The 16,086-nt window shown below is 35.9% G+C and overlaps 2 protein-coding genes across 2 annotated transcripts; one reads left to right on the top strand and one right to left on the bottom strand.

Annotated features, from left to right (window-relative positions):
• Positions 1–2: 2 nt before the first annotated feature.
• LOC131774504 (fatty acid 2-hydroxylase-like) lies at positions 3–7,438 on the top strand. The gene is made up of 5 exons (XM_059090550.2): positions 3–288; positions 3,054–3,116; positions 3,212–3,640; positions 3,969–4,221; positions 5,374–7,438. The coding sequence occupies exons 1-5, from the start codon at positions 13–15 to the stop codon at positions 5,448–5,450; spliced, it is 1,098 nt and encodes a 365-aa protein (XP_058946533.1). The 5' UTR covers positions 3–12; the 3' UTR covers positions 5,451–7,438.
• Positions 7,439–7,825: 387 nt separating this feature from the next.
• On the bottom strand, positions 7,826–15,840 carry LOC131774503 (uncharacterized). The gene is made up of 8 exons (XM_059090549.2): positions 15,711–15,840; positions 12,989–13,155; positions 12,378–12,564; positions 11,396–11,528; positions 10,638–10,740; positions 10,302–10,517; positions 9,944–10,062; positions 7,826–9,196 (listed from the first exon to the last, which is right to left on the bottom strand). The coding sequence occupies exons 1-8, from the start codon at positions 15,722–15,724 to the stop codon at positions 8,780–8,782; spliced, it is 1,356 nt and encodes a 451-aa protein (XP_058946532.2). The 5' UTR covers positions 15,725–15,840; the 3' UTR covers positions 7,826–8,779.
• Positions 15,841–16,086: the final 246 nt, after the last annotated feature.

Genomic DNA, 16,086 nt, shown 5'->3' with positions numbered 1-16,086 from the left:
GTTTATTGAGCAATGGCGGAGAGTTGCGCGGGAAGGCCCGAACTCCCTTTGTTTTCCGTCGAGGAAGTGCAACAGCATAACTCGGAGAAAGATTTTTGGATCATACACCGTGGAAAGGTGTACGATGTTAGTGAATTTCTGGAGAGACATCCCGGGGGGAAGGATATTTTGCTGCGGTTCGCGGGCAAGGATGTGACTAAAGTGATGACTCAAGATGATCTACACAGACATACAAATTTTGCATATGGCTGGCTTGGAAAATACCTGATAGGACGCTTAAAGGGAGAGGTTAGAAAATTGTTTTTCTCTAGCTTTGAAACTTCTCAAAGCCCTCTATTTTGAGTTATTTTAAACTGGCCATTGTACTGCTGTCGGTGATCAGTTGTTTTGGTAAATTATCGAAAACAATATTTACATTTAGAACCACACAGGATTGAATGGAAAGTTTTTACATGTTCAGAGTACTGTTTAGCGTTTTGTGTATTTTTTTTGTGGTAAATTTATGGGATGGACATTTACAACATCGGATTTGAAACAATTTGGGTGGCCTCCTCCCGTTTGTGTTACATAATTTCACGCCAGACAGATCAGCCCATATTTACCATGCATGTTACGAATAGTCCGTTATTTTTAATTTAATTCAAACCTGTTTAATTACCTCAACCTTAAGGTATTAAAATTCAATTCTTACCACGAGTACTTTTTTTCTTTGACGCAGTTAAATATGTTTTCGTTTTAAACTGACTCCCCGTGGTTCACTTCGCACGCATGTTTTTTCCCTGCCGCAAGGGTTAAAATTTCAGAAAAGCGATTCCATCCTATTTGCATTTGAATTGAAGCAGGACCATTCCAGAAGCCAAATTAAGTAGCTACTCTTTCGTAGGTTTGGTGTTGTTCGATTTTTTGTCTTCCTTCATTTGAACATGATTCTGAGATCTTTATCCAGGACAGGCTTAAAGTCACAAAATTAACCGGCAAGTTACAATATCTATTATATTTCACTCATTTTATTATTAAAGCATTCCAGCAACAAAATGTTGTCACTATTGTCAATAAATAAGAAAAGAACAATAAGATGTGGAGGAAAGTAAACATGTTTTGGGCATCACCAATTTTGTGTAAACACTGTGTACTTATAAGTGTCTTTGAGGGCACAAGTGCAGTTTTGTGAGGGATGATATGTTTGTTTGACTGATGGTGTGCAAACAACGAGCCTGTCTACCTCACCCTTTTGATAGAAATACATTTCAGAAGCCATGACAACAATGGTTTTTTTTTCTGCCACAAGTGTTAAAAGTTCAGTAAAGCACATCCATCCTTATCTGCATTTGAATTGACTCAGTAACATTCCAGAAGCCTTATTATGTTGTTGGTCATCCTTTAGTTTTTGTTAAAGGTTATTAAACTTTATTTTCCTCCTACATTTGAACATGTTTCTGAGGTCTTTATCTAGGACAGTTTGGTTTTAAAAAATAAACAACTGATGCAGTGTTTATCTCTAGTAGTGAAAGAATTTAGGGCTTTCTGGTTATCTACCTCAGGTGCATAACAAGTGTATCTAGTTTTAATCAAATTACAAGTGTTCATGTTTCTCCAGCATCTCTGTTGCTTCATTTTACTGGAAGCTCCAGGAGTGGCCAAGGCTTAGTTGTTATGTTGTTTGGTTCTACTTTCAATCACCTTTTTTTTAATTTTTTTTTTTAACAGTAAGTGTTAAAGTGAGTAACAAAACATCCAGAGTAATAGAGGAGGTTTTGGAAAAGTTGATGTTTTGCTTACATTATAAACTAATGGAACACAATTTTTAGGTGTTTTGGCAATTGCATATAAAAACTTTTGTCAATCCTATTGTGTCTAACTGTTTCTGTGTTAGCTATCTGAAACTGTCAAGAGTTTTATATCTATCAAATGCTTAATTAATTCACTATTTTAGGCTGTACTACTTAAGCACATGGGTCAGCAAATTTGCTTTTAATTCTGCACTTTGTTTTAACATTTACGTTATTACAAATTTATTTGAATTTAACTTTTGGAATGCGACAGGAGTGTTAATTAAGTTTTTCTTTTGTTTTCAAACAATTGTTTTTTTTGTCATGTACTTTACATATCAGTTTTTTATAGATATATTTATTCTTTGTGTGAAATGCTCTTTGACTGGGTGGAATTAACAATTTAGGCTTAAGAATTTGGACTTTGGACAGTAGGTTCATTAAAACTCCCGCCTCCTGGGCCAACTGCATTCAAAATACCTACCCAAGAGCTAGATTTCTTGGTCAAATGCCCCTCCAAACTGAGTAAAATGTAGTAGCATTTGATATTTTTAGAAAGGTTTTTGTTCATTTATTATTCAATAGCATTTCGTGCTCTATGGAAACAACTATTCTTGAAAAAAATAAGACCAGTGACAGTGACTTTCTACTCATTGATTAGCAATTGATTCGGCTATTCAAGCTTCAAAACCTAAAAATCACTCAACTAAATGTTCACTCTAGTTATTTAAAATACCTTCAAAAATTTTGCTCAGCTTTCATAGACCTTTTTTTCAGAGCCATTTGCTCATGAGAGCAAACTCTTAACTTTAAAACTCATCCATATTCTAAAAAAATAATACTCATTTGGGAGTAACTGCAGAATACCCTGGCACTTTGATCCACCTCATTTACATGTGTCGTACGGTTTTCAAGAACAAGGCATAACACAACAGATGCTATTCTTTTTCAGTGAGATGTAAATGAGTGGCAGGGTATTCTGCAGTTTAGCCACTTATGTGTTCTGCAGGAAAGACTTGACACTTCCAGTTCAAATCCCTACCCCACCAAGGCAAGGCTAAAATTTCCCAACCTCGGGAAAGTCTTTGGGTCTAAGTTCCTCCTCCCTGGAGAGCAGTCAAATGCTCATGGGTTGCTCTGGGTGGGTAGTACAGTAGGGATTGATGAAAAGGTGTGAACTTGAAAATCAATACATTTTGAAGTATCAACTTGAAGTATGTAGTGTTAAATTTACTTCTGATCATTATTGTTGGTTGACTTGACTTGACTTTGTATTATGTATAGGAGGAGAACAAAGAATATGATTCAACAACAAGACAAAATCTTCCTATGGATGGCTGGAGAGAAGTATGAATTTAGATAACTGTTTTAAACATTTTTGTTTGCTCTGTTGTTGTTTCTGTTGTTAGTACATGTTAACTTCTTTTTGCCATCTCTTTCAGGATCTTGTTGACTGGAACAAAGCAATCCTTCCACAAGTGGGGAAACTTCGTGCAGACTATCTAAGTTGGGTTCATTCCCCAGTTGATCGCCCCTTGAGACTCTTTGAGTCTGACTTTGTGGAATTCTTCTCAACCACTCCATGGTATGTTGTACCCATAATCTGGATTCCAATCATACTGTTTGTAAGCTTCCTGGGCTTCCACGATCTAACCACTCAGAATGGAATTGGAAGTATCAATCCTTATTACCTAGATTCCAAACTCAAGGCTTTATCTGCATTTTCACTGCTGTTCTTGTTTGGCATTTTTATATGGTCATTGATAGAGTACGTCTTACATCGATTCTTGTTTCACTTGATCAATCATGTTCCTGCTGATGACCCATTTTGGATCACCATTCATTTTTTTCTTCATGGGCAGCATCACAAGGTATGCAGTGTTTTGAGTGTCCTGTGCATGTTGATAACTGTTACGTGACTGTATCTTTGCGTTGATAACAGAATAAATGTGGGAAGATCTGAGAAAAACCTGGTCAGGACTGGCTGTGCTGTGATACCATTAGAGTGAGGTTGTGCTGGCAAACCAAGACAAGATCTGTGTTTTTTTTCAACATAACATGTTGTTAGGGTTATTAGCAATATGTAATGTTTGGTAAAAATCTCTTGGAAGTGGTATTCAGGGTGTGTGAACAACATGGAAATACAATTGTACTCTGAATTGAAATCTGATCATCACTCCTTCTCTGTGTTTTCTTAAGGTGCCTTTTGATAGTGGAAGACTGGTGTTTCCTCCTGTAGCTGCAGGTATCTTGGCATCCATCTTCTACTTTGCATTTGCTTTACTGTTCCCACTAGCCATGGCCAGGAGTTTGTTTGCTGGTGGTTTGTTTGGTTATATTACATATGATATGATGCATTACTACTTGCACCATGGCTCTCCAACACCTGGAAGTTATCTACACCAGCTGAAGAAATACCATGTATCGCACCATTTTGAAGACCAGCAGAAAGGTACATAATACTATTTGTATGTTAATAAAACAGGCTAAGTGCCTAAGAGTGGCTAATTGCATGGTGGGGTCTTTTGCAGGACAGTTATGGGGCAGGTGCATTGTGGAGGCTGTGATTGGTGCCTCACAATCATAGTCTTGCTCTGTTGAATGGAATATATTTTAATCTTTTAGGAAAAATGTTTAATTTTCAAACACTTTAAGTAATATAATAACTACTGGAATTAAAAGAAAAGAGTTTTTTGGAAAACATTCTTTAAGAAAAATTAAATTCATTTCTTCAATATCTACAAGGTGCTGTTCCTTTAAGCATTTGCACAAAATTCTAGGTGTTATACAGTTTTGGCATGAGCTATTTGAAACAGTTTTGTAAAGTATAATATCACTGAAGAATTGGTCTGTACTTAGCATGCGTATGTGTTATGGATGCATGTGGGAAGTTTGGAGAGCACGAGAGAAGCAAGTGCATCCATAACTCAATATACTTGCAGCTAAAGCATAAACCAATTCCTTTATAATGCAGCATGCAGCCTCAAACAAAAAAGAAATATGTTATTACAACTGAGTCAGGTTTATCAGGTAATTGTGTTCAACCTGAAAACTATTGAATGAATGACAAGGCTAAAATGACCAAGAAATATTTTGCTTTGTGTTGAAAATTCTGAAAAGTGTTCTATTTTAAAGCAAAATCTTCCATTGAACAACACTTTTAGGATGAATCAACACTTCAAAATAATGTTTACCGTTTTTGTGATGAGTTCCCCAAATTGTAAAGCCTCCGTTAGAGCCATAATTTGCATGGTGTTTGGGGATGAAATATCATCAACTCCAAAACTGATTCCAGGGCTTGAAAAGGGTACATGCTCATTGTTTTTCAAAACAAGAATGATTTAGCATTTTTTCTTTTCATTTTGAGCTTCAAAAGGTCGATCTCAATTGAAATAGAACAGAAAAACAATCTTAAAAGTTCTTAAACCTTGTGGCTCAACTTGATGGGAACTTTCAGCCAAAGTGGAACTGCACACATCATGCACAGTGGTGTGGTACATAAGGATTTTTACCATGGTAGCTTCTTAGGAAATAGGTAGGCCTTGCTCAGGCACTATTTTAGAATATTAATTATTAACTCATAATGATACTGTTGTTTGTACAGGTTTTGGTATCTCTAGCAAATTGTGGGATTATCCATTTGGTACCCAACCAGACAAGTCACACGTCAAGGCTGCATAGATTCCATTCATCATTATTTACCAATTGATATTATAATACACAATATAAGGCAAGGGTATCTACAATTAGATGCTGAATCTTGTTAAATGCATTTTGTAATATTAAATATTTATTAGGCTCTGAATTCCAGTAATTTATTAAAGAGGATAAACTAAAGCAGTGTCTTTTTTATTCTCTTACATCAGCACCATGAATTAGCTACCACATAATTTTTTATTTATATAGTGATAGTTGTGGGTATAGTGAGTTGAAAATGACTCATCTTGGACAGTAACAATCATTCACATTTCTAGGTTTTGTTTAGAGGCAATTTTCATAGCACTAAGAATGACTTATCATGATTTTGGTTCATTACAACCCGGTATGATTCAGATATTCTACCATATATTAGTGGATCAATATTGGTAATGATTGTTTTATTCATTGAGTTCTTGGTGGTTTTCTTTTTCTGACAGTTGTAAACATGCTCATGAGATGAAATGGGTAAAAAAGACAAGCAAATACTTCAGTTTCAAATGGTTATCATATTTTGGGTGTAGTGTTTTGCTGCTATTTCAGTGTTTAATTCTAGTAATCGAGCAACAATATGTCCATTCAAGGGAAAACTCAGCTGAGAAGGGTTATTTGATATCATGCTTTAACAAGTTTGATCAATGATTTTCCTCACCAAATTTTCTTATTTGGTGCAGATATACACAGATTTTGTCTGTTGTTGTTTTTACCCTCCTTCAGACTTAGACAAAATAACATCTTGAAGGAAATTAAATTTCTTTTTTGGAATTGGGTAAAAACCAAGATAGCATATTCAGACTGTTAAAATGGATCCTGGTAACAGTTTCTCCCTGACAGTGTTTTGGCAATTTTTCATCCTATCTAATTTTCATTGTAATATTGATGTGTTAACACTGAGTGTATCTTTCATCACCTGATGTTATAATCAATAATTTTTTAAATTTTAATCAGGAGAAAGCATTCAATGTTTAAACTTTAAAGTAATAGTTTTGTTCTTAATTTTTGCATCAGTCTGTTGCTTAAAAAAATATTCAAAAGCTTAGGTTTGAGGTATTCAGTGTGACTTGTACACATCATTAACTTAAAGACAATCATTATTTACGAATGTTAACTTAACTTAAATATTTCTTGTCCCTGAGTACTATTCATAGCTTGACTATCTAGTTTCTGTGAGAAGTTAGGGTTAGGGAAATTCATTTGCAGTCAAGGTTCTTTTGTAAGGGATAGTATTAGTAGGCTGAGCTCCTATTTAAAATGTAATATAAACTTGACTGCAAATTAATAGGGTTTTTTGTAGATTGTTCAAGACCAAACAGTAACTAAAGGTAAACGTGAAACATGGAGCAAGGTGAGGGGCGTTAGTTGATATTTAAAGGCTGATAGCAGTTTTATAGTAGAGACTGTTTTGCTATCCAGGAAGGAGCTACACATACAAAGAAAAATGAATATTTAGCCAAAGAAGTTTGCATGAGACAGTGGTTTCATTTGGTGGTTTTATTGTGTATGAATTTGGTATGGTTTCATTTTGCAGTGATAATTCTGGTGACTTGTATTTTTATTTGTGATATCTCCAACACTGGACCATATCACTTGAAAAAACTATTAGTTATCAAATTGTAGGGTGTGCATGCTCTCACTCTACCTTTGGGTTCAAGATACAGAGGTGGCATCAATTCATTGATCAAGGCATTAATGAGACTAGCTCACAACCTTATAGGGAACATTCTGCATAGGTAACCTAGTTTGGTTATTGCCCATAGTAATGGGCACTAATACTGTATTTTGTAATGCAGCCGAGGCCATGTTTTGATGTCCTGGTATCACAGTGTGAGGTCACTTGTTTCCAGAGTTCTAGGTAGTTCTGGTATCACAGTAGCATTGACTTGCCTTATTATTATTAGCTTCACCACTATTTTTCTTGAACCTTGTGTATCAATTGCATGAACTTAAATAAAATATCTCAATTCACTCCTAGATTTGTTGTCTTCCTTTTTACTGTCTATGGAAGGACACCCTCTAAACAAGTAGCTATCTCACAAGATCCCTAGAGGTGCCCCTCAAAAAAAAAAAATAAAAGCAGATACAAAACTGAAACATGACTTAAATGGTGTATCTTGAGGGAAGGGATTCCCCTGATTCCAATCAATAGCCCAGAAGCAGGAGTCTCATCTATCTGTCATTGTGAGCCATGGGTGTCAACCCTTTTCCACAACCCAGTATTTCTAGGGAAAGTTTGGGCTAAAGTAATGACAAAGTTCCTTCCCAAAAAACAAACAGTGCAGAACGTTTTTATGATAATGCCTTGCATAAACAAATTAGGGCATATAAAACTCATTGACAACAATTGTGGAATGGGCGATGTTAAAAGTGCACATTTTAAAATATAAAATTAAGATTGAATTGAAGCATGCTTGGTCCATCAAAGACAAGTGCATTCTGTGTGTTTCCTAAATTAGGAAACACTGTTTCTTAATATTTGAATTGGAAAACTTACTGACAATAACTTGAATGTTAAACCCCCCAAAAAAATGGAAGTTAAACTCATCACTGCTCACTTTATACTTACTCTTTACTTCTTCTCTAGCCAATCTGTGTATGTGGAAAGTATTATCCACCTGTGTAGTATATACTAGAATTCAATATTTCATTTTTCACATTCATTTATGATGAATGCAAAATTGTGACAAGATATATCACATAAATTTACCATGCTCCCAATATGTGGCTTCACAACTCAGTAGGTAGTACTGTATGACCAGTATCTGACCAGAGCACAAGTTTAACTCTGTTAAAGCCTGAATTTTTTTCAGACCTCTTTACCTGCACAAACTTTAACAGTCCTACAATTATTTCTACAACCTTTCAATGTTATTTGTGACTGTCACATTAAAAAGACTTGTGAAGAGCTGATAGAAATCCAGACACAAAGGTAAGAAATGTTGATGTACAAGTTTTGTATAAAGTAAACCAGCAATGAGAGCCAATGAGTTGTGAACTACTTGGCTATAGTTTTACAAAATGCCAATGTTTAAACTAAGAGAACAACAGGCCACTTTCAAACCAATTCCTTTCCTCATTACATGAGTGGAGTTTCACACTCTAGAAGCCTCTGCTCAGAGTTAGCTATATTCATATAATAACTTTAAATAAATTTTAATTAAAAAAATTCCTAATTATGTCAAACTTATATATATAGATATATATATATATATGAATGATAATGCTTGAGATTGTAGTACGAATAATAGTATGCAGCTCACAGCATAAAAAATTACATTTAAAATTAGGTCTTCTAAAACAGATATAAATTATGACATTCACTGTTTCTCGGGCAGGGGGGGAGCACTTGGTTCAGGTGCTGCACTGTAGGATGGAGGTGCATAGTTTGGGTATCCTCCTGTTGGAGGATAAGCACCTTGCCCCTGAGGAGGGTAATACCCTGCTGCCTGCCCAGTCATAGGGTACTGTGCCCCAGGGGGTGGAACATGAGGGGCCTGAGGAGGTCTATAGGGACCAGGAATTCCCTGTGGAATAGCTGTGGGGTAGCCCCCATGTGATGTGAGTTGCACCAAACGTCTTTGAAAGAAAAATAAAACTTTGAATGTCATGTTTCCAAGGCCTATTTTTGTAACCTCTGGAGTCTCTAACATGCATGCTAGCTCCCAGCCTCTGTTGCCCATTTCTGTTATCATTGGTGTCCAATCTCCTTTGGCTTTGGTCTCAAAAAAGCCCAGCTGCAGAGAAAAAGAAATGTTGTCAGAAGTACTAATTTAATTACTAAGTTCTACCGAGGAAGAAAATCATTGAATAACTACTTGAAGTTAATTTACAGTCCTAAAAATGTCTTAATTACTGGTACCTAAAAAAAAAAAATTAAGGTAATGTTGATATCAACAAGAAGGGGAAACAGGTAAGGATATTTCTTCCAAATATCAATTGAAAAGGAACCCTTAATAATCCTGATGTGCAAGCTCCCATGTGCTTAAAGTAACTCTTACAGCCCCAGATGTTACAAATTAAAATTAAGTTTATCCTTTCATTGACATTGTATTTATAACAATAGAGGGTAAGATACTGTTTCATTTAAGAATGAATTCTCTGAGCTTCGTGTTTATAAAATACATGGCAGATAGTACAGAGAATAAATACCTGGATATTGTGAGGGAAAGGTTCAAACTTTACCGTGACCAATTTACATTATCAACTTAGTTGATAACACCAAATTACTCTGTTACACTCTCTCACCAATGCAGTACCACAGTTTCTCTAGAAACTTACCCCTTTACTTTTTTGTTAGTACAGTTTTACTTACAGAACATATGAAACTAAACATTTTCAATTGATAAAACTTGGTGTAGAGCAAGAAGATGTACATTCCATGGTTAACTAGGGGGCAACCATCACAGTCTGGTAATGAGACAAGGAACAGTTCATAACAAAGTCTGAGTTTCAACTCTCCTGTTCCAGAAACAACCACATACCTTTACTGTGTGCTGGTACTCAATAATGGTGCCTTGGTAAACTGGATAGAGGTCTGTCATTTTTTTAGACTCTCTTTCAAAAAACCACACTGAATTGTGATCTCCAGAGAGGGAAAAGTCTAGTGCACCAGAGAAATGAGTTAGTTAACTGATATTAGCAAATATTTCAACAATTAAATATGCGTAAATTAAAACAAAATTGTTTCTGTGTAAAACTATAGATGAAAACTCACTAGGGCATTGGTATGATTTCAGGAAAATCCAGATCACACTAAGTACCAATCAGATCGCAGGATTTGACAATATGCCATACTGGAAAAGAAATTATATTATGAAATATTGACAACAGCATAAATACCTCCATGACTTCTTTTTCCCTGATCCCAAAAGATATCCACCAGTTTCCATCCCTTTTGTAAATGTTGAGTAAAGTGTGCCATCCAGTCACAAGTGACTTTGACAAGCTTTCCAGGACCCAAGTACATTATTTGAACAGGAACATTAACAAGCTGGTATGTGTACAGTGTAGGGTTCTGGTGCAATGGCATGTTGAAGAACACATCACAGCCAAACACTGAAACCACGAGGAAAAAACAAGCTTTATTTCCTTCTCAACTACCTTTCAACAAATTTTTATAATAAAAAAAAACTGTATCAATTAAATGAAAACGTTCAATAATTAAGTAATTATTACCTTCACTTTTACCACCAACTTTTGCTAACACTCCCTGACTTTCTTTCTGTCCAGTTAGTTCAACACTTGCTAAACGCCCACCTTGCCTGCAATATTGAGCAATCTGCCACAGAAAAGTAAATGCAAAAACTGGTGTTGATAACTGCATACTTCAGGCTCATTATGCACAAGCTACCTTTTTATTAAATTCTAGTTTTCATTTTGAAGTAGAGGAGAGTTGAACTCATGGGTTAGATAATGCTATCCACTGAATAAATCTCTGTTGGGTGGATATAACACCATACCTTTTGCTAACACTTACCTGCTGGTTAGCTGGTTTATCCATTATTCACCCTTTATACAACTCGGCTTTGGTGATTAGCAACCTCAACTCTGGATTAAGCAGGGTGTTTATTAGTGAGTTTGGAGAACTCTTTGCTTACTATCAGACTTTTCTGGCTATATTGTCATGGTCTGAGCAACTTTTGTTCAGACTTGGAAAATAATCTCCTCTCTCTTTACCTCCTAGTTGCTTCACGCTCAGGAAAATGGATACATTCTCACAGCAGTGATGGGCTGATTCAAGCTAGGTTTGTAACACTAAACCACTTCAACTTGAACTTCCAACAATTTCTTGTGGATTTTTAGTTCAGTTTAAAATGAAAACACAGTTCACCTGCAAGTTACTAAGAGAAAAAGTCTGATACAGTTATGACAACAAAAGTGACACAAGACTGGACTGTACAATAATTAAGTGAAAGAAAAGCAGTGCCACTTACCACTGAAATAATTCCTGACTGGTTAGTGACATCATTACCACGACCCGAGAGCTGATCCAACAGTCCTGCTCGTTCCACTGTCTGGATGCTTGACTTTACCACCAACAGTTGCCATGAGTGGTAAACTGGAGCACTGATTGATAAAAACAGCAGTTTTCTGAGCATAAGGTAAGGACTCATTCTCGCCTAACTAATGTGATATTGAGTTTCTGAATGTGTGACTACAAGATCATAAAATAGTTGGAATGTATCAATTAATGAATCACATAATCACAAAAAAAGTAATTCTCATAAAAATAAAATTTGTACATCAAGATTCTTGTTTTGACCTTATTTCCTAACATCAGAGGAGCCAGTGTCACACATTTATGTTTTGGACCAATATTATACCACTATTTCTCCTCAAATCTACTTCATACTTTTGCACAATTAAGTGATATAAGTCTCATTCAGAAAATTATTATTTCAAACAAACCAACAAGGAGATAAAAGATATTTTGATTAAGGTGACTCTTATGAGTCTCTCACTCCAATGAAAAATTACTCAAGAAAACATGGCGTCCACTATAAGTAGTTGCATTTTCAGGAAAATTGCTTTCAAATAGGAAACATACAGAAACCTGTTGTAGTAGCAGTATAGATTAGCAGTGTAAATGGAAAAAAGTATTACAAGGTTTTCTTTGAAAAGCAAAAAGCAAAGTTGCCAGATAGTGTGGACTATATGACATGAAGATACTTGGAAGAAAAATTTTCAAGGGCACAGGGAAAATTCTCCTTAATGAGCACAACTTCCACATTCAAAGAAAACAAAAGATGTAAACATTCAATTCCTATGAAATTCAGGAACTAGAGATTTTGCAACAAAAACATCTCTAAATCATAGTGGGCAAATGAAAGAGTATGGCCTACTAAGTTGACCAATCACAACATGCATAATGACTGAGAGAAATTATAGACTGATATATTTTATTTCTTAACATACCCCATTGGCCTTGAGAAGACTCCTTGATATGGAGTTTCACTTGCATTCCAACCAATCTTCCCAATTCCAGGCACTGCCTTAAATGTTTCAAGAATAAATCCTTGCTGATAAGGTTCACCAAGCTTGGCATACTTACTTGTCACATCAGAAGAAACACTTGTCTTTCCAGTGACAAGGCCAAATGTGGCTGTAATTTAGACAGAAGTAATAGATAAATAAGTTTTCTGAGATTCCTTTAAAAACAACATACAAATGTAGGACAATTTCATACAAAAAAGAAAGGAGAAGATTCAACAGTTGACCAATTAGTAACTCTGAGTAATGATAACTGCGCAAAGATTATTCCTCATTAACCTTTGACACCCAATCATCAGTATACATATTCTCCATACTGTTCTCTATACACTGCCTAAGGTGCTCACAAGGAGAATGAATTTGTTTACCAATCAAGAGCTTCTTAATTAAGTTGATGATCATTTCCTTTTATTCTTAGGACTTTATTGTGTGATTCAGGAGTGATGTGGTGAGGAGAAATCAAATGTGAATCACTGTAAGGGGTCTAAGCAAAGCACTAGTTATGTCAAAATCTATAAGGAGATTTATGTGCTCACTTTGACCAATTGTTGTGACATCAATGGTAACAAAGTGGAGGGTGTATCTTATTCCAGGAAATACATATTGATCTTCAGGAAGAGGAGTATGTTTTCCCTTTGCTTGTTGGTCTGTCTGTTGAGTCTGGCTGGTATCATTACCAGCAATGAAGTTTCCAACCTTTTTCCTTCAAGTAAAAAAAATAAATAACACTACCATTAACTAGCAAAGAGACGCAAAGGTTAGACATTTCAGTTTTCATCAATATCTTCTTCATTGCTTGTATCTTATTATTGTATCATTATTAACTTGATAGGATTCATCACTTTTGACCAATATATCTTTAAACTGTTTTTCAGTCTTGTTAGGAAATGAGATTACTGATTAATGCATCCTTTACAATGATGATTGTTCTAAAATTATCGTTATCATTATTACTATAATTATTATTATCATTATTTTCATGGTTATAAAAATGGGCTCTAGCCAATAAAATTGAAGGTTTAAAAGTGAATAATACAAACTGATTTACAACAAGTCATAACTTAGCACCTTGTAAGATAGAACTCAATTTATTGCTAAGATGTTATCAATTAATAAATCGTTACTCAACTGTAGTTTTAAATTGGCTATGGATGAGGGAACAGGGAATGAGGAATGAGGAATGAGGAATGAGGAATGGGGAATGGGGAATAGGAAATGGTGAATAGGAAATGGAGAGTAGGAAATGGGGAATAGGAAATGGAGAATAGGAAATGGGGAATAGGAAATGGAGAATAGGAAATGGAGAATAGGAAATGGGGAATAGGAAATGGAGAATAGGAAATGGGGAATAGGAAATGGAGAATAGGAAATGGAGAATAGGAAATAAAGAATAGGAAATGGGGAAAAGGAAATGAGGAATAGGAAATGAGGAATAGGAAATGAGGAATAGGAAATGGGAATAGGAAATGGGGAATAGGAAATGGGGAATAGGAAATGGGGAATAGGAAATGGGGAATAGGAAATGGGGAATGTCAACAGACCTGAATTTTAAAGGAATAAAAGGTGTAAGTTTCTAAAGAAACTGTGGTGCTGCATTGGTGGGAGAGTATAGCAGGTAATTTAGTGTTAACAACTGAGTCGACTGGGTGACCGATTCCGAGAACACCTTCACAGTGTGGAAAGAAATGACAAGGCCACATCCAAACCAGTCGCTAAACACTTTAATCTCCCTAATCATTCTAAACAGCATATGGCAGTTCACAGCCTTTCCTTACATCTAGGGAGTTTGGAAAGCCCCAAAACACTACAACAAAAATTTATCTTCCAAATCGGCACCCTTAATCCCTACGGAATCAACGAGCGCTTTTCATTCAACTAATTTATTCCTGTTTTCTTGTCACCATATTCCCACCAATAGCATAGCTCCACTTTCTGCATATAAACCCACACACAACTCACAATTCCTCCAATTGCTCTGACAAAGGGCTAATGCTCAAAACATCAGCTTCTTTTACTCTTTACGGTGGCCAATTTAAGTTTTCAACACAGTTGTTAGCACTAAATTACCTGAACTGGTGTAAAATAGAAAAAAAAAGAGCAACTTTTCCACAGACTGCTCATACATTTGGTCAATTTCAATCCACACTTTGTGATGCCGACAACACCCACCTTACATATGCAGGTGATTGTGTAGACAATCTTCAGTTGTATTCTCAATTGGTTGAGAGCAAACAAACTTACTCTAAATATGACTAATACCGAGTTTATGCTCATCAGTTCAAGGCAGAGATTAAGTACTCTCACAGTTTCTCTGATGATCACAATTTAAGACAATCAAGTTAGCCAGGTCACCACCGCAAAATTACTCGGAGTGACCATCGATAACAAACTTGATTGGAGCAGTCACATCGATAAACTAACAAAGAAAGTTGCTTCTGGCATTGGGGCTATAAAATGAATAAGGCACCTTGTCCCTCAAGCGACTTTGCTTCTAATATATCAAGCTCTGATTGAGCCACATTTTGACTATTGTAATATTGTTTGGGGAAACTGCGGGATAACTTTGCAGAAAAAGGTACAGAAGACACAAAACAGAGCAGCCCATGTTTTGACTTATTCAAATTATGATGCCAATGCTGGTCACTTGTTTGAGCTCCTGAGCTGGAAAAACCTAGCTTCCCAGCAGCAAATACAAAGAGCCACAATGGTTCCAGATCATTTATGTTCCAAATTTGAAAGGCGAGAAACTGCATATAACCTAAGAGACTCTGAGAATAAGCTTAATGTTCCTTAGCCGCGCACAAACTATTACATAAATAGCTTTAGCTGTAGTGGCGCCACTCTTTGGAACAGACTTCCTCGTGGCATATGACAAGCAGAGTCCCTTGGATTATTTAAGCTTTTAATTAAAGAAGTACGTTCCGGCATGGCATTCATGGAAAGCAACTTTAGTTAGGTTTGTGCTTTAAGTATAGTTTTTATGGTATCTTAATATCCATTTAATGCATGTTTTTATAATTGAATGTTTTTATGGCTGATGTCTATGGGTAAATATAGATAATCTATCTATCTATCTACAGAAGACCAACAATTACAGGTTTATCATCATCAAGTACACTGAGGCTAAAACTGCTATAGACAGGCAAAGGTAAATATTACATTCTCTACGCCGCAATTGCATGAGCTCAAGACAAACTTTCGATAATCGCGCCATCTAAAACATTATTTTCAATTATCTTGGAGGAATAGGCCACTCACCTTAAGGAATTCATAACGTCCTGTGATTCAGGCGCCTAATAGCTTACAAACACACTCGAGAAATTACGCATAATTTGATTCTCAAAGTTTGAGGAACTTAAGTAGTCCAAATCGTAGCATTTTAAATATTCTCACAGGACGGAGAATGGTAACTAGTGCCAGTTTTCTTTTGGCCCGCCAAACGAAAGAAACTTACCCCCTTTCTTCTGGCCAGCCAAACGGTACGGATCGACCAACAAACAGAACTCCTCCGCCTGCCTTTATTAGTACCAATTACTCGCGAGCATGAGGTATAAATTGAAAAGATGTCATGTAGATTAAAAAGCTAATACAAATGTGGTTCAGGTGACTGGTACGTCCTCGAAGTCGTAGATCT

This window comes from Pocillopora verrucosa, chromosome 3 (genome assembly GCF_036669915.1).
Source record: "Pocillopora verrucosa isolate sample1 chromosome 3, ASM3666991v2, whole genome shotgun sequence".
NCBI lineage: Eukaryota > Metazoa > Cnidaria > Anthozoa > Scleractinia > Pocilloporidae > Pocillopora > Pocillopora verrucosa.
The sequence above is the reverse complement of the archived record's forward strand: the minus strand, read 5'-3'. Positions and strand labels throughout refer to the sequence as shown.